This window comes from Acanthaster planci, linkage group LG08, assembly GCF_054643075.1.
Source record: "Acanthaster planci isolate LZ-2023a linkage group LG08, COTS_SCS, whole genome shotgun sequence".
Classification (NCBI taxonomy): domain Eukaryota; kingdom Metazoa; phylum Echinodermata; class Asteroidea; order Valvatida; family Acanthasteridae; genus Acanthaster; species Acanthaster planci.
Genome location: NC_141784.1, coordinates 18925047 through 18952383, shown reverse-complemented (window position 1 = coordinate 18952383; position 27337 = coordinate 18925047). Strand labels below are relative to the sequence as shown.

General features: G+C 41.1%; 4 protein-coding genes across 6 annotated transcripts; all 4 read right to left on the bottom strand.

Annotated features, from left to right (window-relative positions):
* Positions 1-5742: 5742 nt before the first annotated feature.
* On the bottom strand, positions 5743-9402 carry LOC110990194 (uncharacterized). The gene is made up of 2 exons (XM_022255060.2): positions 9193-9402; positions 5743-7427 (listed from the first exon to the last, which is right to left on the bottom strand). The coding sequence occupies exons 1-2, from the start codon at positions 9269-9271 to the stop codon at positions 6658-6660; spliced, it is 849 nt and encodes a 282-aa protein (XP_022110752.1). The 5' UTR covers positions 9272-9402; the 3' UTR covers positions 5743-6657.
* Positions 9403-10692: 1290 nt separating this feature from the next.
* Positions 10693-13656, bottom strand: LOC110990185 (uncharacterized). Of its 2 annotated transcripts, none has more exons than XM_022255051.2 (3): positions 12980-13656; positions 12343-12426; positions 10693-12094 (listed from the first exon to the last, which is right to left on the bottom strand). In XM_022255051.2, exons 2-3 carry the CDS (start codon positions 12419-12421, stop codon positions 11310-11312), a joined length of 864 nt encoding a protein of 287 aa, XP_022110743.1. In that variant the 5' UTR covers positions 12422-12426; positions 12980-13656; the 3' UTR covers positions 10693-11309. The 2 variants fall into 2 exon arrangements, with proteins under 2 accessions (XP_022110743.1, XP_086996319.1); XM_087140193.1 differs by lacking the exon at positions 12980-13656 and adding an exon at positions 12796-12967.
* A 657-nt stretch (positions 13657-14313) lies between these two features.
* Positions 14314-18770, bottom strand: LOC110990195 (uncharacterized). 2 transcript variants are annotated; one of them, XM_022255061.2, is made up of 3 exons: positions 18677-18770; positions 16720-16814; positions 14314-16410 (listed from the first exon to the last, which is right to left on the bottom strand). In XM_022255061.2, exons 2-3 carry the CDS (start codon positions 16796-16798, stop codon positions 15626-15628), a joined length of 864 nt encoding a protein of 287 aa, XP_022110753.1. In that variant the 5' UTR covers positions 16799-16814; positions 18677-18770; the 3' UTR covers positions 14314-15625. The 2 variants fall into 2 exon arrangements, with proteins under 2 accessions (XP_022110753.1, XP_086996615.1); XM_087140489.1 differs by lacking the exon at positions 18677-18770 and adding an exon at positions 18441-18670.
* Positions 18771-19995: 1225 nt separating this feature from the next.
* Positions 19996-25713, bottom strand: LOC110990181 (caprin-2-like). Its single transcript, XM_022255046.2, has 4 exons — positions 25583-25713; positions 24817-24899; positions 23478-23700; positions 19996-22533 (listed from the first exon to the last, which is right to left on the bottom strand). Exons 3-4 carry the CDS (start codon positions 23698-23700, stop codon positions 22046-22048), a joined length of 711 nt encoding a protein of 236 aa, XP_022110738.2. The 5' UTR covers positions 24817-24899; positions 25583-25713; the 3' UTR covers positions 19996-22045.
* Between the last annotated feature and the right edge of the window lie 1624 nt (positions 25714-27337).

Genomic DNA, 27337 nt, shown 5'->3' with positions numbered 1-27337 from the left:
ACAGAATCAACTAATAACCAATTCAGTGAGCACTGTAGTGGTTAAGCATCATGGATACGTTGCAGAGTCACTGAAGAAGCGGCTACAGGTGACCCTATAATTGGGGTTATAAATTGTAAAGTTTGGGTTATTTTTTCAACGGGAGTACTTGGAAAGGAAAGGGTTACGTACAGTGAAACTTATAACTTGAATTGAAACAAAAGTTTGATTCCATAAATCCCTTGCTTTGTTATTTTCTATAGCATCAATTCTCGAGCTGAGCCAGCGCCAAAATTAAGAGAGATGGGTTTAGTGTTTTATAGAGTAAGCAAAGAAAAGACTAATTAAGTTATCTAGAATTGACCATGAAGAGCTGTGCCAGTTAAAATAATACGCTCCTTACTGGTACACTTTTGTTGTTTTACGCGCAACGTTGAATGATGTTACCATGGAGCTGCGCTCTTACATAACACCATTTTTTCAGTGTAGCGGATCACAAACACGTCTGATGATATAGTATTTGTGCATTGGACTGATGAGTCGCCCACATGCAACGAATTTCTTAGGGTCGTTCTATTCTGAATGATAATATCATTTGCTTAATTTTGACCAAAAAATGTTTTTTTTTTACAAAATGTGCTTATGTAAGGCTCAAACATCTGCCGATTATTGGGTACAGAATGCTCTTCTTATTTAATACTAAACATTGTTTTTGTAACTTGGAAAACGATTTGAATATTTTTTTCTGGATGTATACCCATCTTTTAGGCCTACTGATTTTTTTCCAAAAATGAACATTTTCAACTAAAATTCAAGGAATCATTACAAAACTCAGGTTTTTTATGCATATAGATAGAAATACTGTTTAAACATCTTTCTGATCAAAAGTTCGTATCTGTCACTGGTTTCACAAGTTGTGATGAAGATGACAGTTGTAATTTCAAATTAACTGAAAAGAAATACATTTTAATCATTATGCAAATTAGCCAAAAGATGGTCATCTGGATTCAAAAATTCCTTTTTTCCGACAAAATCATTGAAAATACTAATTCCTTAGGCCTTGTGCGAATTTTGAAGGTTGTTGTAACACAAGATCATGTTGGTTGCTAAGCAAGATTTAAATACAACTCACACTAGAGCGAGATATTTCAAAGCCTGTTTTCTCGGTTTTGCAATTTCAATTGCCCGGAACTAGTTAATATGCAAATATGTCATAACTCCAGAACGGGAAAGACTACGGAGCTCTATCATATATCAAATGAAAGCTTACAAAGTGGGCTTTCCAGTCATGTATATAACTTGATTTTTATATCTTATATCAGCTTTTCCTGGAGAGGGTCACATATACCCTGTGCTCAGTGACATTGTATGTCATGGTTAATTCTTTACTATGACCACAACAGTTTCGTCTAAATTTTCAAACACTTGTAACTCCTTCTTTAGTTACGATTAAAACAATTATCTATTTTTAGCACTTTCTTTTTGCATTCGTTTGCGCGAATCAACACGCCCTCCTGTACACAGTTGGGAACTATCCAGTTGGCTCCTCAAAATCTGTTCCTCAAATTATGATAATGAGGCCAAAATGCAGCATTTTGATTGGTCGAGAGGTTAAAATGATGACGTCATATCGTCCATATAGGCCCCAGGCACTACTTAAGGCCACCATACAAATCTGTATCGACACAGACGGCCAGGGGAAACTACCAGAACGGGTTATAACAAAGCTGTCTTCAGGTAGCATTTGACGATAAATAGCGCCCAAACTACTTTGGTAATGGAGGCATCTACAGCAGCCAGCAAGAGTCCCGAGTCCATCGACCTTTCTGCTTCTTTCTATGTGTACATCGCAATGGGATTACTGGGGTTGCTCGGAAACACTTTTGTCTGCCTGGTGATGCTGCGGTATCCCAAGGTTTTCAATTCCACAACCAACAAGCTCATCCTGCATCAATCTGTGATCGATTTGGTGGCGTCTTTGGTTTTCCTTCTCCGCCGATTTCTGGTGGTCTCAACATCGGTACCAGACGGTGTGGTTGGTTCACTCTATTGCACTCTCTGGTGGTCTGAATGGCCGCAGTACGGCATGTTCGTTGCGTCCACCTACAATCTGGTTGCGATATCTTTGGAGCGATACGGGGCGACTTGTCACCCTGCCTGCCACCGTAACAGGCTGACAGGTAAACGTCTGAGCTGCACGATGGTTGGTGTCTGGATATGTGGTTGGCTACCAGAGGCTCCTATTTTGTGGACCACTTACAGTAGCAATGATTCCTGTCATGCAACGTGGCCCAGTCATCTCGTCCAAGCTGTTACAGGCATCCTAATTCTCCTCTGGGAACTTGTTATTCCGATTTCTATCATGATCTTTGCCTACACAAAAGTTAGCATAGAGCTCCGTAAGCGATCTAAAGCTAGGGTCCGCAACAACGACGCCCGAAAGATGTTGTCCAAAGCTAACATGAATGTCACCAAGACCCTGCTGGTCGTGGCTATCTGCTTTGCTGTGTGCTGGATACCGACCGATGTGAACTACATCTTGCTTAATCTTGGGTTGAATGGCAACTCAACTGACAGCGTTTTCTACCAGGCTACGGGCGCAATCGTCGTCATCAACCTGTGCATCAATCCGATCATCTACTGCTTTACGTACGATCGCTTTAAAAAACAGCTCAGGAAGATGGTTTGTGGTGGGTGCATCAGTCGCAGCAACCAAATTGACACCTTGCGTTGAATCAGGGGCTTTGACGAGTTTTAACACACCCGGTCAACAGACTACAACCGCATAATTTTGTTTTGTGAGCTTGAAACGAAACGAAAACACAATGTCATGTACCCTGATTCCCGATTCTTTCTTCAACATGTCGAAAACCAAGTGGTTATCAATATGCATCGGCTGTTTTCTTTTCCTTGTATCATTTTGCGGTCAATCACTCGTGGTTCGCATTACCCCCTTACTTGTTTCACAGCTGAAAGCATCCAGAGAACATTGAGGAAAAACATCTGCACAGAACCTGCACAATATCCAAAAGAAAGGAAGCTTCGACCATGCTGTGAACTGGACTTCTGCGAAGTTTTATCAGACAGGCAAAATAAAGGCTTATTACTCTTTGAATTATCTGATTTACAAGTAGAAATGTGGACATATTGAATGGCATAATGCATGAAGAAAAGATGGAAAACAGTTATAATAGGAAATCATTGGTCTCCTTTGTCCCCGTTTTGTGGCCAGCTCGGATATTTTCGTCCTTGTAGATCCAAATAGACTCAATTTGAATGCTATCTCGGACAAAATAATCGGCTTTGAATGGGACTCGAGCAGACGTCGACTGACATTTTCTTTATTTTGTTTGTGGCAAAAGATAAAAAATATAATTTGAATTTTAAGGATTGAGTAATATGAATCGTGGAACACCAGAGTCTTTTCAAGGGTATGCAGAAATTACAGTAACAGTTTGAGACTACAACATATGTGTATTGCTTTTAAATTGGGAATTTTGTCTGAGGCAATCTTCAACATCGACGGTTAGGGGAAAACTAGGCCTCCCACAAAGGGTTATTATAGCGGCAGAGTATGCAGCTTTTGGTGTCGGGGGGGGGGGGAATTCAAAAGCAACCGATGCGTCATCGGGCTTATTTAGCGTGATGTTGAGGGAGAAAAAATTTAATTCAAAAGCCTTGTTCTCGGTCCCGACATCCCTGCTTTTATTTCACGGTGCTCTCTTTCACGGATCTGGTACTAATATTCATAAATAAATATACCCATTACCTTCTTTCCCCTGTAAAAAAAAGTCCGTCGGGGGGTGCCCCGTTAGATACGCCATGGTTATTAGTATTTACACATGATTGTGCAATTGTCTCTCTGGAACATCAGACGAAAATGCACTGCACTGCTATTCTTACCGCCCAAAAATCAACGGCAGCCAGAAAAACCCGAGTCTGTCGACATTTCTGCTGTACGCATTACAAGCTACGGCATGGAGCTATTCTCATTGAACATTACAGTGTTCCCATTGTTAACAACTTGACATGTCGTTCAGTATAATGAGGATGCCACAGAAGTATCTTTACGAAAACTTATTTCAACTTCCAGGATGGGAAGGTAATTAATGGTGCTTCAACGTTGATTGGAAAATGTACTTCAAATTGCTCAGGGTCGCTTGCAGATTCCTTATAATTGTGAGCAAAAATTCCTTGTGGTTAAATTGTAAGCCCGCCATACAGCACTATTGGTCTAGGCGTTCGATAATCTTACACCATATCGTCATTTTAGTCAAGGCTGCATAATGGTGAACTTGTGATGAAATCGGAAAATTGCGCAGTGGCCATTCAGTAGTTTTAAGATGGCCCGATGGAGTGTCATTGTAACTTATGTTGCCATAGGAAACAATTCCAGTTGTTCAGTGGTGAACCGACTTCAAACAAGTCTTGCTCTTTGAGTCACTGGATCAACTGAGCCCGACTGTTACTGCGCGAGCAATCAAACGGAAAATATTCTGAGACCCCTGGCAAGTTGATGTTCTGAGGTGGAAAATTTGGGTAAAAATGTCAAATTTGCAAATTCTTAAAACATAGGAAAATTTGGGTAAAAATGTCAAATTTGCAAATTCCTAAAACATACTTTAATGCAAGCTGTTACAAAGCACAAGGGTGCCACCTAAAGCGATAATTTTTGTCACAAGCAGAGGCAAGGATGATACTTTAAAGTGATACAAGTAGATTTGAGAAATATATTTGCATTTTGGTTTGGTGGACTTTTAAATACAAGCCAAAAACCAGTTTTTCAGAGCCCTAAGTCGGCCTAAAACACCAAAAACGCAAAATGATTTGTTTCCATGACAACAGGCTATGCATGTTGTTTAATTGCAACCCAAGTCCTTGAATCAAAAAATTGATGTTTTGTTCGTGGACACATGTCTGGTATTTATGTGAAATGACTCTTAAAACATTTTTTCCGCACAACCACACTCACCATTTCGTACGTTTGTGCCTATCACTGGAAGTTGCAAAATATCTGGCCTGTGGGATAACTATCATAGAAAACGAGTAGATATGGATTACAAAAACACACGTAAATTCAAGGATACAACTTCACATGTCGGGGCACAGTTTGAATTCGTATTAGTGCCTATAATGTGGCCTTTGGAGATAAGGTAACACGTTTATCTTATCGGTCGAGGCCGGGCCTTTGAACTGTTCTCAAAACGTCACGTAAATCTCAAATTCCTTTTATTTAAAACGGGGTCAGGTATTCACTGCTTTTCATGACGTGCACTGAACTGAACTGAAAATAACTCAGCAATTACTAATAGATTTTGCGGTATTCAAGTTCAGTAGTGACCCAAAGGGAGGCGCCCCAGAGGTTTCCATTGTTTTTTCTATTTGAGTAATGAAGATACAATATATAAAACACGTGCACGTACCTCTGCAACCACTACATGTAGCTCTAATATAGCAATACATCCCAGGCCCGTGTGGCTCGAAGGGAAGGGGGAGGGGCTTGAGCATTATGAGCTACTTTCGGGATTAATTCCGGTCTGAGGCCCGTGACAAATACGGTGTGTACCACTGTTTTAAGTTCAATATAAGGGGCACTTTGTGAGATCAAAACCAAAGTACAAACAGTGACACATTCATGTCTTGGTTTTTTTTGGGGGGGGGGGCAAAATGAATGTTTTGGGGTCACTGGTACCCTGCCCTCATTTGACACTTCACTGACTAGTTAAGGTGAAAAAAGCCACTGAAAGTTGACACTTCAAAGGATTCCACAGTTTGGTGAAAGCTATTGGAAGTAGACTTTCTTTTAATCCACTTCACAAAAATCGTTTCAATTTTCTTGACAATGAATGCATTATTTCAATTAGGATTTCAGTTAGCATTCTGCAAAATAAGGATTATCTACACCCCGTCAGGAATAAGAAATCATTAATTGATGGCAAGTTTGTCACGTTCTGTTTTCATCGAAATGTATCAGCCTTGTTAAAATATGCTAAAAGAAAATATGTCTGAGATTAACAAGCAATACACTGAATAAATGTGCATTTCCATTGAAAATCACATGCTTTCGTAGAAGCAAGAAATGAAACAGCATCCCAGATTAGCTGGCGTGAATTCTAACGTTCAGAATGTTTTGTTCACGGGATGGACGAAAGAGAGAGAGAGAGAGTCTGGATGTAAAAAAAAAAGAGAGAAACAAGAAGTGAGGACAGGGGAGAGGAGAAACTTTGCAACAGTAATTTTGCTATCACTTTTTATATGTACATTCCACCAAAGGAAACCACTGGCTCTCTTGTTCGCATAATTTGAAACTGTATCTACGAGACAGGTCTGATCACTTGTATTGTGCTATACCAAATACTTACAATATGCACAAAATATTATGAGTGCACAATTTGATAAATCGATCACTTTGGTGCAAGTCTACATCTACATAAACTTATCGGTGCACTCTTTGAAGCCCCTGCCTAGGATGACATCGCCAAGTTGATTCAAGAACGTGGAAATTTGGATAGACAAGTTAAAAAATCATCTGGAAACACCTTTAAAACTTTACAAAGACTGAAAATGAAAACAAACGGCACAAAGATGAGGTAATAATTTTCCAGGTTTGCAATATTAAGAATTCACCAGTCTTTACTGTGTTCTTCTTGATTTTTCAATTCAGCACTTCAAATCCACCTATAACTTTGCCTGTGACAATGATTCTACGTCTTTCTCTTTTTTATCTGCATAAAACTGTAGCTGACAATGGCCTATGACCTGTGAGCCTTTTGACAGTTCAACCCAAATTACATGGCAACACTTGTCATCTTCCCAACAGGAGATGGTGACCTCCTCTCTAGCAGTTGCTTCACCAACAAATCGGACCCACACCCTTTTGGCGTTATAGTAAACGATGTCTCTTTTGAAGGCGGACAGTGCACCTGTTACAGCCGCCGCACTGACACAGTCCAGGCTGAATCGTAGATACCCTACCTGGTTGAGGTGCTGGTTACTGTCGGTGTCAGTCGCCATCACAATCCTCCGGTGAGTAAAATGCTTTGTGGGTCTCCTTGGGAACATCAGGTCTGGTAGAGGGCGTTTGCCCTCCTGGGGCTCAGTCACCACGTTGGCCTTGGCCAACTCTTGGAGAACAGCCACTGGCCGACGTGTCTCTTTAGACACAACCACGGCATGGTAGCAGGTTTGGACCAGGGGCTCGTTGGTTAACAGGTCAAGAAGCACCTCGTCCACACAGTAGGATGTCTTCCCGATATAGCTGAGACAGGAGACCACCTTGACCGACCGGTTCTGGCTCATTTTCGAATAAAACGCTGGACATATCTGGTATGTCTGAGAGCGGAGGAATAGCAGGTACTGACTGGCCCACTTGGCTTCAGGACCATGTAATCCTCTCTGTTTCCGACCGCCTTCTAGAAGTTTCCCAAGCTGCCATAATGTCATTTTATCTGTGAAACACCAAGAGAAGCTTAATAAATCTTAGTAATTCTTAATAGTCACGTTCAATGAAATTCAGGTATGTGATGCCATGCAACAAACCAACAAATTGTTTATAGCAACCCCATGTATATGTGTGCTGTCTCAATGCTTGTGCCTGTCTCATGGCAATTTCAATTTTCCAAAATGTATCTTCAAATGCATTGTTGGAATGACCATTAATTGTTTTGAGAGCATTTTTGTTTTATTTATTATTTTGGAGGAATTAAAAAGAGCAATCCAAACAATAACATTAAAAGGTACAGAAAGACTGATAAAATACACCAAGATCAAAATTAGAGGACATAAGACTAAAGAAGTAAAATTGCACCCCTGCAGGATCACTAAAGAGTAAGAACTAAATTACAAACCACACAAAACAATACACATTAAACTTAGATGCAATGGGCATGTGACACTACGATAACAAAGTACATGTAGATAAGTAGGCAAACAAATGAACAAACAGATAACATACGACTGTCAGGACTGTGAGAGGAAATGGAACAGGGGTTAACATCAGGAACTTTATTTATATCTGATTGATCGACTTATTTTTCTGTTCTTCCAACGGCGCATTCCGTGCCAATTACAGGATGATAATGAGTGAAGAGGACAACAAAGAAATGTTCAGTTTCAGTTAAGTTCAGGAAAACCCCGGACAATTGTTTCAGGGGAAAACCCCAAAGTCAGCAGGCGAAGAAAGAAACACTACGCAAACTTGCCTGAGTCAACTCCAGACATTAACCAATGTGCTTTAAGTTCAAAGATAAATGACTTGAGACCAAGGAGGAGACAGCTGTCTGTGACATTTGTCATGTCTGTGGGTAAGGTGTCCTATAAGCAGATTTATATTTGATAAAAAGGGAATTACTAAAGGCGTTTGCTCGACGAGGCCCTAAACAGGGCCCTTTGGCTAAGGAGTATAGAGGGTCCAAGGTAAAGTAAAGTTATATGAACGAGAGGGGTGTCATGTACCCAGGCACTACCCCCAGAACTATAGGGTCCAACGTCCTCACAGTTCTGGGGTTCATTACTATTAGCACCCTGTTCCTATAAGGAAGCAAAGTCCACTTTCTCATACTAACATTTTGACCTTAAGGAACCATTACTCAATCCTGATTGCCCTAGTTTAGGTAACTTTTTACAATATTTATGCAAGAAAACTTCAAATTCCTAACCCGGGTTTGGCCAAAGACAACCACTCACTTGGTCGAACCACACCATTTTCTTTTTCGTCTGGCTACCCGACTCAGGCTTTTTGGATTCATCAAAACAAATCTCCATCCTGGTCAAGGAAACAGACTATATTCACTTATTTGTTATTCACAGCTCTTCACGGTACGCTGCCGTTTTACCCCAAAATTTTCCTCAAAACCAAAAGCCCTGTTCTCTTCTTTCTGATATTAAAGAGGACACCACCAACTGCTTGTTTACATGTAGATAAGTAATTTCAAAAAAGTATAATTTGTTCCTTTAATAGGAACAGGGTGCTAAACTTGTAATGAACCCCACAGTTCTGGGGTACCCAAGCCCGGGGTACTTCCTGAACCGAGTGCCTTCAGGAAGTGGGCCCGAGGTGACTGTTGGACAAATGTTTGACATGTTTCAGTTTAATCCTTCCTTCATGGTCCGGACCGGTCTTTTCCTACATGTACCTACATTTGTACATGGTTCGATGTACAGTGTAGTCTTACTAAACTATCTATGCCATGGAGGTAGGATAGTATAACCTACCTGCTTTATCGAATCCCTCATGATGCGGTAATTCCTCCAATATGTAGTAACAGTGGTCATTGTGAAACGCAAACTTCATCTTTTAAACCGGGAACTAAAGTTCACATCATCAGACAGACGCTGACAAACAACGAAAATAGTAGTAACACAGTGCATGCTCCTACTGGGGAGGCGGGCCGGCAGTCAAGCATGGACTTTAGCCGTGTCCCAAATACTGGGCTGGGGCTTGAAATTACGCACTTCCTATTATATCGTGTGCGATTTTAAGTCGCAGCCAAGTATTTCGACACAGCCTATTTTGCCTGGTACCCTAGCTACATTTTGTGCATGTACTGCTTACGTAAGTGAGCCGGGGTTAATCAACCCGACGGGCGACAGTCTCCGCTGGGCGGTCGAACTTAATCTCCACAGGGCCCAGTCCACTAATTCAAGCCCCATTGAAAACAGTGTAAAATCAGCACCGTTCAGGGCCCAGTAGCATGCACGCCAACATCCCTGAGATTTCTGAAACACAAATGAAATTCTTGTCTGGTCACTTATCTTTCAATTTCTTTTCATTTTTTTGTGGGTTAACCAATTACATTTTTAATTATTCCCACAAAACAAAATCACCCCCCAAAAAGTGATTTTTCCGGAGTCTGATTGCAGCCATTTTTCAAGTGGCAACCCTCAACTTTCTGGGGCGCTTAGGACAATTTTTCAACCCTAGTTTTTAGCACTTCTGCTCTCATATGAAAGCTCAAAGACCCAGGGAGTTGATCCTGGCAACGATTTACACAATCTCACCATTTTGGGGGCCAAACAATCTCCTTTTTCAAAAGATACTGCGGGGGCACTTTTAATGCTAATGAGCTGGTCAGAAATTCTAACTTGAATTAGTGGTCTGCACCCCACACTGCTATTTCTGAACGAAATCTGCTTGTGATTTTTTCAAAGTGCGACATTTCAACAGGGGAAATAGCTTCAGCAAAGCGTGAGGAGGAAAACGTTCCATATACCGACACCAGTAATTATTCCTTATAATGACCTTTTGGCCATCAGAAAGCAAAAACATGTCCAGAAAAGTTCAATTTAAGAGGTAAAATACCGAGTCTCTTACAAATAGAAAACATTTAGAATTTTTCGGACTGGTCTCAAAGGGTTTTATTACACGAGGTGTCAAGTGGCGTCAACATATGGAACTCTTGCTCGTGAAGACTAGCAACAAAACCATTCTAAGGTGAATGGTCCATCCCAAAACTATTCTTTGTACATGTACGACAGTTTGGGGGGCGGCAGTGATGAAGAATATTTTGTAATAGTTCCAAGTATTAGATCTCGCTCCCAGTAGTTACCTCCTGAACTGTGAGTTGCATGGAATGAGATCGACAGTTAGTACCGAGGAGTATACTGCTATGTATAAATTCAGCTTTATCACCTTGAGGAGATTTACCCGATTTTCACGTGAATAAAGTTACGGAATACACGTAGTTTGTCATGAAAACTCACTTTTATTGCCTCTTTTCAAATGGAGAAAATAAGTTTTACCATGCAATTAAGTTACATGATTCATATTAGAACCTTAGTAAATTAGACTCCAAATGCAATCATGTTCCAATGCATATTAATGTTCCAGTAACTACATCAGCAAGGACACCAATTGTCCTGCAGAAAGAATGCTTATGCACAAACTAACCCACGAGCATGGGCCACTCTTTTACCAATACTTACCTACTCTTCAACTCATACATGAAGTTACATGTATATTTACTTTACTTTTAAGAATAGTTAGACACACCCCTTGAATACTCAGTTTAGCAGACACATTGGAGATTAGAAACCTGAGGATTTAAGCACCCGTTGTCAAAAAGCTGAATCAAATTATAGCTTAGAAAAACAGAGCACAATTTAATATTAGTATAGGGTCTGTTTGTTTCACATGGATCTGGATCACGATTATTGATCCAAAACATGATTTGCGTTATCCATTAGGCGGGTTCTGATGTCAGTGAACCAATGTCAGATCACTGATCGCGATCTCGATAAGCGTAAAACAAACAGGCCCATAAAAACATGAGCCAGTTACAAACTGCACTGCACTACCTGTACGACACTAGAGTTCTAGAAATGTAAGTAAATTAAAGTTTTGAAACTGCAAGTACTTCTTTGCTCTCAGAGGTAGAGTTGTTCAGTTCATCTTCATAAAATTGCATTTGGCATTGTCCAACTACTTGCGACTCTTGATAGATTTCAACCCAAATGGTTTGCTTCGAAGCACTGTCTTCCCAGCAAGACAGGGCCAATTCTTCCCCAACTTCAGCCTCATGAACATACAAGACCCAAACTGACTTGGTGTTGGAGTAGATGATGTCATCCACGAAGCTTGGCAACTTCCCTTCAATGGCCGCCATGCCAGCGCAATCAAAACAAAAGCGGATGAACACCGCCTGGTTCAGGTGGTTGTTGGCGTCGGTGTCAGAGGGCAACACCGTTCTCTTCTGGGTGAAGCAGGTGGAGGGTCGCGGTGGGAATTCCGGTCCGGACACTGGGCGCTTTTCCTTGGGTGGGATCACTTGCTGCACCTGGACCAACTCGGGTGGGATTGGTGTCGGCCGACGCGTTTCCACAGAGACCATGACAGAATGAGTACTGACGGTAGCCATCAACTCCCCCGTGATCAGGCTGCAGACATTGGCATCCACGCAGAATGACGTCCTCCCGATGTGACTTGTGAAGCTGCTGAATTTCAAAGACACATCTTCATCTAGCCGAGTGTGAAAGGAGGGATAGATTTTGAACCAATGAGAACGAACAAACATAATCACTGGGCCCTGATCCTGCTTCAGGGAGGAAAAGTGTTCTTTGACACGAGCCATGCGAACGCCTTCCAATATCTTGGACACTTTCCAGGGGCCAATTTTTCCTGTGGGATAAAAGTGTACACACAAAAAAAGAAGTCAACCAATTAATTGCATAAAATCTTTGAAAGAAAAACAGACTCATACACCTTGAGAAATATTTCAATGTCTGGCTCCATGGCCCTGAAAACCGGGCACAGTTTATAATTTTCATTATCTTAACTTCATAAGAACAATGGGCCTCAAATAACAAAATACTACATTAAAAATGGACTGAAATAACCAAACTCAGATAAAAGATACCAAAGCTTACCCGCCTTATCAAAGTCATCATAACGCAGCTCCCCTGCTACGCAATGGAAGAGTCCATCTGAGCCATACCCTCCCTTCATGATTGCTAGAGAACAGGGAATAAGGTAACATGAAAATTGGGGACCTGGCGACCTCGCATTAGAGTCTGAGCACAGGGTGTCCTGTGAGGTATGTCAGGCTACATACTGTGTAGGCCTATATGGAATTCTTTCAAAATCTCAACCAAATAATTTCAGAAGGGCCTGTAGCTACATAATAGTAAAATGAACAGTCTGAGCATGGTCTGAGTAACTTCGACCCTACTTAGTCACGTTAGTACTTTAACATGTTTATGCTTCTTAAAATCATTTCCGTGAGATCTGGCAATAAAAAGAGTTCAAGTACTACTACTAGTTGCAGTCTGACATTATGGTCCGAGTACTATTCCCTAACTGACATGACTGAATCTACTCACTGAACATGTCCAAATTATAAAGAGAGGCGATTCGTCGAGTCCTACTCCTTGCATATAGAGCATGGAGGAAGGACACAAACTCCATCGTGTCCATGGTCCAATTAGTCAAGTGGTTAGGAGACCCCTCTAAATCACTGTACGAGTCGTTCCCACCTTCCTTCCCAAATAGGCTAGGTATACTTACCGTAAATTACACCAGCTTAAAATAAAAAGCGAGGCAGCTCGTTCATGAAGGAAAACTTCCAACCGCGGCCGCCCCAAGTATTACAATTGCATAGCATCAGGCTAGTACAACTATGGAGGAAGGACGGACACAAACTGCAAGCCAAAACCCACGGCGAACGAACTAGTACGACCATGACCTCACTGACCTGACCTTATTGTGTTGACCAGTGTTCAGGATACAGACCAGTTATTAAACTGCCATTGACAACAGTGATAAATCCTCACTTCCAAAAATCAGGCAAAATACTCAAAGGTTTCATAGGTGTTCAAGACACATATCAAAACAAAGCTCACTTCCTCATCTTTCATTTCCTTTCAATTTTTAGTGGCTTAACTGATGACTTTTGAAGGTATTTCTCTCCAGAGAAAATATCACCCCTCAAAACAGCCACGAGGCCCATCGCCATGTTAAAATTGGTGTCTGCACTCCATTGCAAAATAGAGCAATTTGGAGGGTCCCGTTTGGTCCGATACTTTCGGAAATACAAGCTGGCAGTCCTGCCCCGGGATTTCATCCACCATTTTAACAAACCACCCAGTCCACGTGCCTCGAAACGCTCAATAGTAGAGAATTTGACAGCCTACGAATCGTGATTCGGTCTGTGCACGCAATTTTGGACGTTCATGTACATGCATTTACTGGCCTGCAACCTTAATAACCGGTCAGCCAATTTTTTACTTGTATTCAACATAATTTCCGACGAGTGGTGGCGCGGCACTATAAAGTCAAGCGTCCATGGCATGAGTAACACCGAGCTGAATTCATGCCAAGAGAATTTCCAGCGTCTGCGACCACAGTAATAGCCTCCCCCCCGTAAAAGTGCCTGTATATCTAAAAATAGTACATGTTCATGGTGAATCCGAGTGGAGAAAGTCTCTGGAAAGTTCCCGGTTGTTTCACCGAATGGAATGAATTACATCATTACATGCCCTGGTTAGATCAAGTCCCAACTTGGAGCAAACTGTATCAATTTTTCCTTTCACTTTAATTTTTGACACTGGGCCCCTTATGGGACTCAAGTGCATGTAGGTCTCTAGCCGAGTCCTTAAGTCGATGCCAAGTTATCCAGTCTTAATTTAAACCAAGACACAAGCTATTTAAATCAAACGTGATAAAAGAAATCCTTTATCATTGTTCATCCTGTTAATCATGTGATTGGACTCAAGTATGTAAAACGTTTAAAGAAAAAATTAGAGGAAAAACACACACACACACAAAAACCAAACCTAACTAAACCAAACCAAAAAAACGAAAAACCACCTGATGAAGTAGAAAAAGGCGCAGTGATTGGGTTTGATTTTGATGCCTGTAAAAATGCTGGCATTTATTTCCAATTTAACATAACCATTTATTTTTATACTGCCATTATTACAAGACAATCATTGCTCATATAAAAGTAGATACATATAGGTCATTAATTCCTTCTTTAAAGAAAATTTGAGATAAATCTAAATAAACACTTGGCAATAAATTCATGCCCTAAAGCGCTGTTACGTACACACACACAAATGTATACCCCATCCCAAAATTTGCATCCTCGTGGAGACATAGCTTTGTTTGGGGGTTTATATGCAAAGTGTGGACATTCCTTTGTTCTCCTGTGCTTACGGAAACTTGAAGAAAATGCTCCTTTTTCTCCCACCAGGATAACTCCTTCAAGCTGGATTTTTTACTTGGACTGTTCCTCTTCATTTTGCCGACGATAACCTTGACCCCAAAATACCTCTGAAACTGTCAGAGGGGGAAACACTGTGTGGACGTGTGCGAGTCCACACAACACCATCGCACCCTACAATATGTTGACTTCTTTTGTGCAGAGGTCCACAATATGTATGCCACGCCTGCACACACACACCCCCCACACCCCTAAAAAACCCACCTACTGATGGATGCTTCAGACTGGACTGCAGATTGTACGAAACAATTCCTTATAAAAATTATGTGCATTGCTAATATGCTTACGCTAGGTTTAAACACAATTCTCTAAATTTTTAGCAATTTAAGGCTAGCCCTTTTTTGTGGGGGGGGGGCTGTTCACAGTGACACTTTCACACTCAAAACTTGTCTAGCAATACGGGTGATTCACAACAGTGCGCCTCCAAGAGTTTGCAATACACTGGCCAATCACAACACACGAAATCTGTCGACCTTTTTCAAATGCGCATTGGGTCAACAGATTTCATGCATCGTGATTGGCCAACACGTTGGCAAACTCTTGGAGGTGCACTATTGTGAATCGCCCGTATTGTACGCTTCGGCTTTTTCGGACAATTATTGTGACTCAAATTTGCCATTGTTTTGCATTTCAATGTTTTCCTCAAAATTGGCAAAATGGACTGATTTTGCCAAACCACTTTCTTTTCACATTTAATCAAATAAAGCAGTACTGAACTTGATACTCCATAATTAATATTTCAGATAAAAACTATAATTTGTCTTGTTTTAAAGTGGACTTAAAAAGACATTATGCCATCAAAAGATGAGAACTGAAAAAAGTAGAAATTGCAAATTAAACATATCACATTCAAATACATCAAATTAGAGCAACAATATTTCTGCTAATGCCTTTTCAGTGCGGCAGAATTTTTTAGTCCTCTCACACATTCACAATTTTGCTAAAGGTGACCCTTTGTCATGGTCACCTTCAGAATTTGTGCACCAGAGTCCTTCATAAAATTGTATCTGACACTGGCCAATAACCTGGAATTCTAGACATATTTCAACCCAAATGGTTCGATTCAGATCACTGTCTTCCCAACAGAACAGGGTCAACTTCTCACCGACCCTGGCCTCGCGTATGTACAAGATCCACAGCCTTTTGGCGTCAGCGTAGAGGACGTCATTCCTAAAGGCGGATAGCTTTCCTTGCAAGGCAGCAGAGCCGGCACAGTCGAAGCAGAAGCGAATGAACATGGCTTGATTGAGATGCTGATTGGAATCCGTGTCACTAGGCATGACGGCTCTGGTCTGGCTGAAGCACCGGACAGGCCGTGCTGGAAACTGGGGCCCAGAAATGGGCCTCTTTTCACTCGAGGGTACTGTCTTGGACAACCGCATTGCCTCGGCTGCCACAGGAATAGGGCGGCGCGTCTGCTGTGAAATGAACACGGCGTGGGTGCTGACGGTGGCCAAGAGCTTGTTCACGGTCAGATCCCACACTTTGCACTCTAAACAATACGATGTCTGCCCAAGGTGACTCATGGTACAAGTCAGCTCCACAGAGTGGTTTTGCGTGAGCTTGACATTGTGGAAGGCTGGGTGAATCTGAAAGTATTGGGACCGCATGAATACCAGCATGTCCAATTCTCCCCAGTGGGGACCGACAGATTGGTTTCTTGCACGGCGGGCTCCTTCCACCAGTTTCGACAGCTTCCACATGCTTATTCTCCCTGGCACAACAATTAAAGATACCGATTCTACTTGTATGTAATTCAGACTCACTATATTTATGACAGGTTAGCAAAATGCCTTCTTTGAAAAAAGAGTTATGAAGTTGAGTTTTCTTTGGAATGAGATAAAAAGGTTCAGTCTTTTCAAGTCAAATATTTGACAATCTTCATTTATTAATAGCAGCACCTCAAACTCTGAAGATATCATTCTGGCAGTTCAGAGCAATTACATGACAATTTGAAAGCAAAACCCTGCAAAAAACCACAAAAAGAAACTGCACTACCCACAAAAACCTTCACTCTTATTACCTGATTTGTCAAAGTCATCATAAGACAGCTCCCCCAGAACATAATGGAAGACTCCGTCTGCACTGCTCACACACTTCATGCTTAATTTGGAGAGCCTGGAATGCATATGAATGGAGTTAAAAGAAAATGAAAAAGCACAGATATTTAAAGAATGCCCAGGTTCACAGGTAAGTTTTGCCCCCGTGCAGCAAAACACAACAAGGCAGAATTAGCAACCTGATGGGTAAAATGACTAATGGAAAACTGCCAACAATGTCTGATTCATTCTGGCAATTATTCCATTCGCTGTTTCATGCGCCATGCTATTTTCTGAACGGTGCTGCAAAATAATATGATGAGACTTTCAACAAGATATCATCAAAATTCAAACTGCTGATCAAGTGGTACAATTCTGCCACTTGAGAACCAGTAACTGGGAAGTTGTGCTCCCTTTTAAAAATTTGGTCCTCTGTTGCACGTGTTACAATGGACCAAAAACTAAACCCGTTTGGCTTCAGATTTACAAATTGCCCATTTTAACATTTGGTCATATTGTGTCCCTGCTATTGCCAGATCATGACCAAACACCAAAGGGGGCAAATTCTAGAGTCCTAGTTAGGCCACATGAAAAATAATTAGTTTAGCATCAGCGCCCGCCTCCAAAAAACTTGCCGCTTGGTTTTTTTATTTTCTTCTATAAAAGTTGTCTTTTCTTAAGTCCTTAGCTGTCCCCTGTAGTTTCAACAACGCCCACACTACCTTGTGCACGCACACCATGCGACGTGAGTACATGCACACAATGTCATGTGCACTTCTGTGCACAAGTCTGAAGTGAACATGGCACTTTTGATCCGTGGTTGCGGCAGTCCAGATCAACTTGCATCAAAACACCAAAACCTCCTCCCTCCTCATTTTTTGCACATACAACTGATGCTAAATTATCCTTTTTTTTTAAGTAGCCTTACCTGTTAATTAAGGTCTAACACGAGACCATATACTAGTGGAGAAATAATGAGAGCAAAGGCTGGAATAAGATGTACATGTACATGCACTTCATAGGAAGGATGTAGTATCCTCATGCCACCTTTTTACAATACGAAATTCACTGAATGCCACCCACCCAATGACCTGTCATGCCAGTAACTCAGAGAACATGACACAACCTTAGCTAGGATCCCAATTCCCACGTCTCAGTGGTCACCCACAGCATATAAGCAGCAGCACGATGGATCACGGCAGTCCTGAAGATGGACAGAGCACTCACTGTCCGAAATGTCAAGTAGGCCTAACCGATTCTTTTCAGAACCACACATACTCAAAAGAGATATTTTCCACATGGTGTATCCGCATACCCTCTACCTTATCGTATTCCACCATGCAAACCTTCAAGAGCTACTTGATGACACAACCCTCCTCACCCTAGCCCTAACCAATAACCATGTGAACATTTCAGATTTTCTCTTTTATGTGTGTTCTCCTAAATATTATTATAAACAATGCCAATCTGTTAATCTAACACTGAAAAAAAGCCCACGCTTAATTAGCAGCAATAGTTAACTTAGGAGTAATAAATAGGACTACAATCTGACAATACAAGCTGGAAGATGTTGAACAACTGAGTCAAACAAGTAGAGGTGCCCTAAATGTAAAAATATAATCCCCTTGTTTATATGTGCCTTCCACATAATTGCATTAAGCCTAAAGCAACAATACATTACAAAAGTTCGGCGACTCCCACTTACGTCCCAGTCCCACGTACGCCTGGGCCTGTAAATTAGACTTTGCACAGAACGCAAACGACGCGCACTGACGCGTCACTTCTAGACGACCCACGACATGCACGAAAAAGAACCATAATCACATTCCTTCTTCAAACACTGCTGCTTTCTTCTAGTTTGAAATTATTTCACATGCTCACTATTGGTACTCAGTACAGACATCTGGCTGCTTTCTAGTACGAGAGTGATTTGACGCTTACCTGGACAGAAGCTGAAGCGACACCGACACTAACAGCAGAAAACAGCTGGACCAGGACTTACCAATTTTTATCAAGGGATGGCGCTATAACACAGATGCGGAGAGTTCATAAAGGTGCACTGTTCCAAATCAAGGAAATTCTCTGTCAGATAAGGCGCTTAAAAAGTCCCCCTTCAAATTGTTTCGAAATTAGGGTCTGTGTGGGCCAATAAATTGTGTAAGTACGGCCCAGAATCATCTCTGTTGATTCAGGGGCACCCAACTGGGGGCAAAGCGGACAAAAATGTGATTAAAAAATTGTCAGGAGAGCCCGAGAAAGGTGGGTATGACGTTTGAAAAATGGCTGCTGAGAAGACCTGCGAACGTTCACTTTTTGGGGGATGAGTTTGTTTTGGGCGGATAATTTAAAACTTCATTGGTTAACCCACTGAAATTTGAAAACCAATAAAAATTTGAAGGACCAAACAACACACTGGTTTTGTTTGAGAGGCCTCAGGGACTTCAGTAGCCTGCCACTGGGCTCCAAACTTTATTGATTTTACACTGTTTTCAATGGAGCTTGATTTAGTTCAGTGCACCAATCAATAAATATTTTTGAATGGCTAGCTGCAAGTTGACTTTATTTCATAAATCAAATGTAATATGCTATCTGATTGATTTATTTTCATAAAAGGTTGTCCTGATCCATGCATGACAACGGGTCAAACGGTTTAACACAAGTGTTAAAATTTCAATCACGACAAGCAACATGGGGTTGCCAGACAATTACATGTCTAGGTCTTGGGTCGGTGGAAAAAATGATGTTTTTCCAAAAAACGACGGTCCACACATCTGATCAGTAAAAGTATCCTCCACCGTTTATAAAGTGTTTTTCTTTTCAGCTGCTAAACACACAAACAAGAACAAAAACAAAACAAACAGAACAGTTTCGAGGAGTAAAACGGATTAATGTTATCGGATTATTAATCATGCTCACTATTTTACACGGTATAACTAAAAGCGAAATGCCGCGTAAGACTTCATTCTCGACACTTTAGTATCATCTATGTCATGTACTGCACACTACCGGGCTATCAGATTTTTGAAGCGAAATACCATTTCCATTGTTTCCCCTTTAGCTGTGAACTGGCTATTTGTTTTTTGAAATACCTTCACCATAAGAAAATTTCACCAAAAATTTATCTGTCCCTTCATGTATTCGAGTTCGGTTCCATTTGATTCCTCCGTTTGATGTCATACCAATCCCCTTGGAAATGCTGGAACCGTCCTTCTGTAGGTTTCACACCATTAATAATATAAAATATGCCTGGACACATATCGTTTGCGCTTCAAAATATAAATGGTTTATTCTATTAAACTAGATTGCTCTGTCACAGTATGAGATGTATCGTTTTCCATTCGCAGATAAAAGAGTATAATTTCATGATACTGTAAACAAATCTTGGCTTTTTTAAACCGATTCTTTTTAGCATAATGAGCAAAAATGATTAATAATGATACAACTACGAGACCATTACATTAATTATTCATAAGTACCTAAGACGGTTCACCCAGTCATATTGGTCGACGTCCATCATGTGGAAGATTTTTATTAGATGACAAAAATACCAGTTAGTTAACACACTTTCCCGATTTGACATGAAAGTTTGACTGTATTTTGTGGACTCTATTATACACTCATGACAGTCATCGTCACTTAAGCATGCACAATGTAACCAACGAGTCTGGGGCGTGTTTCGGCGAACCTTACCCATTAATCCATCCATTAAGAAACACGTTTATCCTGCAAAAACGAAGATCCAGAAATGATTACTTCACCCGACAGAGACAAGGCACAATGGAGCAGACGACCTTATCGATGAACGTCATTTTTCAGGTTTTTCATTGCTACTGTTCACGTTGTAGAAAACAACACCAATTTCGGTTCGCAAAACAAATTAAGGGATAAATAATTCATTTATTTGGGAGACAACAAAAACTGTCTCCTTATTTTTCACCATACTGAACCAGCGATGAACTAACTCCCAAACTTTGGTTCTCGTTTGGTAGAACAGTGACGTCACATAGTCGTAACTGAAGTTACAAAAACGTGGCAAGCAATGACCAAAGCAGAAATGTGCGTTTGGTCACGATGGCAAAAAACATGCCCCTTGACTTCTCGATTCGAAATAGGCTTTTAATATTCAAAAGTTGGTCATATCAAAGTGTGCTCCATACAACCATTTATTTACTGAACACTTATAACGGAAACAAATCCTGACTATTTTGCCATATGGTTACAAGTACAGCCTAACTTTGAAAATATTGTTTTCATTTGGACCAAAAATACATGTCCTTATTTCCATGATTTTGAACCATCAATCGGATCACAAGGATGGTAATCTCATCTTCGTCCCAACATGTTACGTTTTTGGAAAAAAATGTTGACAGATATTGCTTCTCCTTCCTTGCAAGATAGCCGACTGGTAAATAAGGCGTAATGTCTACGTCATATTGCGAAGCACACGCAAAGCACCTTAACTGCCGTATAACGAAGCTTTAATACTGCTTGTCCCACACACCACCGATAAGGCTAGAGGGGTACGCCACAAAACATAAGGTAAAATGAACAAAATCGTAAAAAACAAAATAATGTGGATTTTTGACGTATCTTTACTTTGTGTGATTAGATGATAAAGGATGTCACCTTTATATCTGTTTAAAGGGCCCATCACACTTTCAAATCGAAAGTTGATACTTTAAGAGTGTTATAATAAAGCCCAGTTATTCGCAGCACAAAACATTTCGAAGCTGAAATACATCTGCCAGCATTTCAAAGTTCTGACTGTTTTAAAACTTCATCGAAAATGGTCTATATTTAATAATTAAAAGAATAAACTTGGTAAATACTTTATGTAACACTATAAACTGGTAATTGATTAAATACTGCAAAAACTAACAATGCAAAAGTCTAGCAAAAAAGAAATTTTTGTCATATGCCACATCTCATCGAGAAATTCTAATAAACATTCTAATTTCCGGATTTTCGTCTTGGCATTTCTCGGTATGGAGAAATGACCGAAATGCCTGGCATGGCAGCGATATAGTATTCATCACATTTGGGTGACGAATAGGGTCAACGTGTCTTGCCAAAATGCACATGTGCGTCAATTTTTAAGAACACATGCGTGGACTTGGTGCCACCTAATTATGGGTGGCTCTTCGGATTAGTCTATGCAACTTTGGAAACAAGGCAAAAGATTCGTCAGTGTATAATTTCGAAGCGCTACAAGAACACGTACTTCGCATCTTCGGTGTTGGGCCAGTATTAAGAAAAGAAGCAATTAGCAATCAGGATCGGTTCACGGTCAAATATCCATTGTCGGTTGGTTTAGTTGGCGAAAAGGAGAAAACCACTGAAAGAGGTGTAATGTTGGACTGACTCGCTCCAGGCCCTACCTCTCACAGTTAGATACACTGTGTCTCCTCTCTGTAGACCCAACAATGCACCGCCAGACGCTTGGCCATCAGTGGGCGTAAAGCTTGAGACGATCCATTCGCTGTTCTTCCTAAGATGAACGTCTGTGTGGGCACTGGCAGAATATCTGAGGACATAAAACATAAACATGTAGGTGCCCGGCACATCACAAGTGAATGTACCAGTCGCTAAATCAAAGATGGTGCCCGGCAGAAGCGTCTCGGCCTCCTGGAAGGCCAAAGGAGTGTTGTCGCTCGAAGAGACATCCGAGGAGGTCGTCCTTCTCACCGTAAATGCAACCCGGTGGGTGGAAACATCTGGAGACTCCCCTGGCTCACCCTTTTGACCTTTAGCACCATCTCCCCCGTGTAGACCACCCAAACCAGGCGGTCCTATTGGACCTGACAAAAATAAAAGTCATAATAATACTTAGGCCAATAAGGCACTTTATCATTGTTTGTCGCAAAAGTATCAAAGCGTTTCCCAACAGTTATTACTGAGGCACGAGATTGGCTATCCTGCTGTTACAGATAGGACATGAGAGAAGTTTGTGTAAGACAGCTCGACAGTGATTCAATTGTTATTCACCCTCCCAGGTACCTAGGTGCAGAGAGACAATCGTGATCGAGTGACATGTCAAACCCGAAGAACCGTTCTTATTCATAATTATTGCATGAATATGCTGTGAACTGAATATCACTTTAATATCAAAGAGACTGGAGCATTTTACTCTCAATTTTGGCGAGTCTGTTCTTGGTTCAAACAGATTTGAGACTGGTTTGCATAAATGACCACCACCGACTAAAGAAATTCCAGCCAGTTGACTACTGTTATGTAGACTCATGTAAACTGTACACGACACAGATACATAAATAACAGTATTTTGAGTATAACAAACCTGCTGAATAAGCATTTTCTGTTTGGTTGTGAAATGGTCATAAGACTGACTGTCATATTGATATCTTTTTCCAATTAATTTTCGTGTATTTTTAACTGTTGTGAGTTTTTAGCTCATTCATTCGTGTGTATTATCCTGTTTAATTTTATTCTTTATTTTACCTCGATGTAGTTATTTGCTATTCGCTCTTCTTCGTAAGAGTTAATTTCTAGTGCAATCAAACCTCTAGGATGCTGACCTGTACATTTCAAATGCCTGCCTTTAAAGGGAACAATCCCGACCCCCCCAAAAAGAACATTGATTACCAGAATCACCGGACTACTGTGCACCTTTTTCTACCGCAGTAGCAAGCCTTCTATCGTCTCCAATAGGCCCAGGGTTGGGGGGGGGGCTCGCTACTCAACCACAGTACCCACTGCACCTATCTCACTTTTTCACCTGACTCACCTGCGTCTCCTCTGGGCCCTCTGGGTCCACAAGCACCTGGGCTGCCCGGCAAGCCTGGCATGCCGGGCACCCCAGCAGGGGGTCCCTGGCAGCACGCTCGACACGCCTGAGACTCAGTACAGTCAGCTTCAGTGGGAACAGGCTCGCCAGTTTGAGCGCAGAGTTTGCCAGAGTGACACAGAAGGATGGCAAGGCAAAGGATTGTTGCAAAACGCATTTGCATCTGTAAGTTATAATAATAACACTGAAGTAATAAAAAGTAAAAAGGAATAATAAACAATAATAACTCACAATTAATAATTTAATAACTTAAATAAAACATAAATATCAATACATAAGCCATTTTGATGTAAGAATCTGCATGAATATGATACACATTACAGATATATATCTTTATAGTGAACCTTGCCTCTATGTAGTGTATATGGTATCGCCCCGCCCTACTTTTCAATTAAAATTGCGGACCTATTTTGGATAGAGGCGGGTGGCTACATTCAGAAATGAGCGCTTAGTTTTACTGCTATTTTGGGGCATCTTCGTTCAAAGGCTAATAAAAAAAATTCGTGGCTAATCCCCATGAAATTGAAACGAAAAGGGATCTTCTGGCCACCATCTTGAATTTCCAGTGAAAAAACGGAGGCCGACCTCTTCACGAGAGTCAACAGGCGGCGGTATTTCGGTCCGATTTTGCACTGTTTTCAATCGGCGCGTATTTGGTGTAGTGACTTGCATATGGTTCAGTGCATACTATAGGTGTTTCTGTTGAAATTGTGAACCCAGAATCTACTTACTGAAAACATTTTTGAGAGAGAGATTGACACTTGATTATTTCTACGCACATGAGCATCAATTAATAAATCAGCAAAAAAGAAAAAAACTGAGTCCAGGAAAATCTAAAAAAGGACTTTTTGTGTACAAACAAATGCAACATTGAGGCTTCCTGGGATCACATCACAGATTTGCTCATGAATATTGATATTACTTATAGGATAAAAACTAAACAGGCCGTTAAATACCCTTTGAAATACTGAAACAAAGGTTGTAAATGAGGTTAACTGAGACGCAAACGTACATTTGAAGGTTTGTATCGAAACAAATTACAGCTACCCTTTAATCCCTTGTGGAACTGCATAAAAATAGCATTTTGAAAAAGTAAATCAGGAAAGTATATTCAGATATATCGTCATTAACTCAGACAAAAGAATTTTTAATTTTTCAATCCAAAAGACAGATCAGGTTAGGCGTACATGTTGATGCAAATTGAGGTATTAGGCGTCCAAAACCTTGGGTGATCCGGAATTTGGTTTTTCTAAAAAGAAGAAGAAAAAAAAGCTCTCACCTTGAAGAGTCTGCTTTACGTTTGGGTCTAAGACGAAATCTCAAAGCAGACGTCGCAATGGTTTATTGGAATCGGCTTCAAAACTTTAAAACGGAGGAAACGAAAAGGAGACAGGTTGGAAATAATTATGTAGCGCTCTGTAGCTCTGCAATCATGGATCAAAATGATCGACTCCATTCACTGTAAAATGCCATGTGCTGTTCGTTTCAAGCAACTGCAACTCAAACATGTTTCGTTATTGTGATGTTATGATGATGAAGCCATTTGTCACTTAAATTGCCTGTTCCGTTTAACGGGGCTTGCTTGAGAATAGCGAGCACAAAAATACACCATTGTTAAATATAAAACCGAAAGAAAAAAATCCGGAACAGCTCAATATTTATCTCGTAACAAATACGACGTTCGTTTCCTTTTCCTTCAATATACACGTACTTCTGATTTCTCTCCCATAAACAGAGACACAAAAATAGCTTTTGCAATGCCAAGCAAAACTTTTCTCTTCGTCAAATAGGAAATCGATATAGACTGATCACATCGAGTTTTTCACCAACACAACCACGCCCTGCCTTGTTTCCCTTCGTTTTCGGCGATGTCTTGCAGAATGTAAATCGTACTAATTCAAATAACCACAGAATTTGCCCCGGGGACTGTGCTTCCAGCCAACATTTGGAACTTAGGAGCGAAGTAACGGCACCTTGCTTGAATTCACAATTTCAAGATTGTACACGTGCATTATTAAGAAATCTGTTCCGAAAATATTACTCACCTGGCAATCTCTTGCTGACAATCTTCTTTTTCAGTGTGTTGCTGGCTGAAGATGGTCGTTCAGCAGTGGTCGTTCTGAGGATTGGAGCGGCCGCTCGTATCTTTATTAAGCTGACCAGCCGTTTCCCAAGCAGTGACTGGTGAACTTGGCCTGGTTTGTGATTGGTCCCTGCACGTCGCAACTCGCATACATCACCAGCACACTTCATATTGGTTGAGTCTTATTGGTGGATGTTGGCTGGACATGTTGTTGCCTAAACTCGTGTTATCTCACTCACTGACACACACAGGTGCATTTATTATGAGCAGGGCAAGTCACCAAATAACCGAGTCACCTTGTCCCTGGTTAACTCTCGTACGAGTTACCCCTTACCCATGCACTGTAAACAGGTATTAGCTGCTAGAATGCTCTTCATGTCCGTTGGCCGGAAGTCAAGGTAATTTGGTACGTTGACACAAACTTTTGATCAGAGACACTCTGGAAACTTGAATCTCTAACACTGCACGCTAACAACCCTGGATAAAAGTATAGACGGATGATGTGACACGCACTATTTGTAAACTTTCGATTAAACCAATCAACATTTGTAGTCGAGTCGACAAGAACAACGGCCAACCCTTGCTCGAGTCACCTTAAACATGCGATGGCTGATTAAATCACAACTTTATCAGGTAACAGAAGTTCCTGTTATTTTCCGACGAAGTACCTTTGTGCTGGTTCTGAGACATCTATGTCACCTCTGCCTGCCAATGAGTCGATATTCTTCAGTGGCGTAGCTAAGATGGGGGCAAATGTTCTCGCAAGGGGTCACTTGCCTCCCCCGTTACTTATCCAGGCTCTTCTCAGCGAGGGCAAGGGGGCACAGAATGCAGTTTCCCCTTACCCTTCCCTCTGCTTCAACACTATCATTCTTTATACGGAGCTCTGTTTTTGATATTGATATGGACTTATAAAAAGTGTACAGTTTTTATGTTTCTCGTTTGAGCTCTGCATTAATCGCGAACATTCTAATCAGTTATGAATGGATCAATCAAAAATAGTGCGTCCTGACATTTCGAACTTGGCAAGTTCTTCTTCAAGGGCTAAGAGACAAATGGCTGGGTTACAGCACTGGACATGCAATGTGAACATAAACAGGCAGAGCTGAAGGGAGAAACACGAAGGGGAATGGAAAGTCTCCCCAAAAAGCCCAGAACATGAAAGGGTGGGACATGGACAAAAGGACAGAGAGAGAAGGACAAACCGCAAGGGATATTAAGGAAGGCCAAGTGGGAAAAGTTGGTAAAGATGAAAGGTGATAGGTCAAGGAAGAGTGACAAAGGAGTGTGTGGGAACAAAGAGTAGGAAGAAAAAAGCTGCACAATGGGTTGGAGGAAGGAAAGACCAGAGAAATGCAAAGTAGTGATAATAAAGATATTTTGTGTAGTGATAATCCCCTCTTCCCAGGCGATATAGGCAGATTGCTAGTCTGAATTCGAGTGAAATAGGGATTTCAGTTACAGTTTCCTTTTTCAGTTCGTATCTGATGTGAGACAAGATGAAGTGAAAAGTGGCCTTTGATACACGAAAGGTTTTCTTGAACCTCCTGTTGGAGTACGACTCCTTAATGAAATCAAACCATCTGGTTATGTTTCTATTGAGGCGTCGGCAGGATTGAGGCACTGCCACGTTCTCTCACGGCAATGTCAGCAAACTGCACACGATATAAGGGCTCTTCTGCGGGAAACCAGTACCTGATTGAGAAGTGTCTGCTGC

Bases quoted from the DNA above. Each gene is read 5' to 3' on its own strand.
- LOC110990185 (XM_087140193.1), bottom strand. From the start codon at position 12,889: ATGGACACGATGGAGTTTGTGTCCTTCCTCCATGCTCTATATGCAAGG. The intron at 12,427-12,795 runs GTGAGTAGATTC...CCTGTTCTCTAG, and splicing joins TTATAATTTGGACATGTTCA to CAATCATGAAGGGAGGGTAT. The intron at 12,095-12,342 runs GTAAGCTTTGGT...TTTATCCCACAG, and splicing joins TGATGACTTTGATAAGGCGG to GAAAAATTGGCCCCTGGAAA.
- LOC110990194 (XM_022255060.2), bottom strand. From the start codon at position 9,271: ATGAAGTTTGCGTTTCACAATGACCACTGTTACTACATATTGGAGGAA. The intron at 7,428-9,192 runs GTAGGTTATACT...GGTGTTTCACAG, and splicing joins TGAGGGATTCGATAAAGCAG to ATAAAATGACATTATGGCAG.
- LOC110990181 (XM_022255046.2), bottom strand. From the start codon at position 23,700: ATGCAAATGCGTTTTGCAACAATCCTTTGCCTTGCCATCCTTCTGTGT. The intron at 22,534-23,477 runs GTGAGTCAGGTG...TATTTTTGTCAG, and splicing joins AGGGCCCAGAGGAGACGCAG to GTCCAATAGGACCGCCTGGT.
- LOC110990195 (XM_022255061.2), bottom strand. From the start codon at position 16,798: ATGAAGTGTGTGAGCAGTGCAGACGGAGTCTTCCATTATGTTCTGGGG. The intron at 16,411-16,719 runs GTAATAAGAGTG...TTGTTGTGCCAG, and splicing joins TGATGACTTTGACAAATCAG to GGAGAATAAGCATGTGGAAG.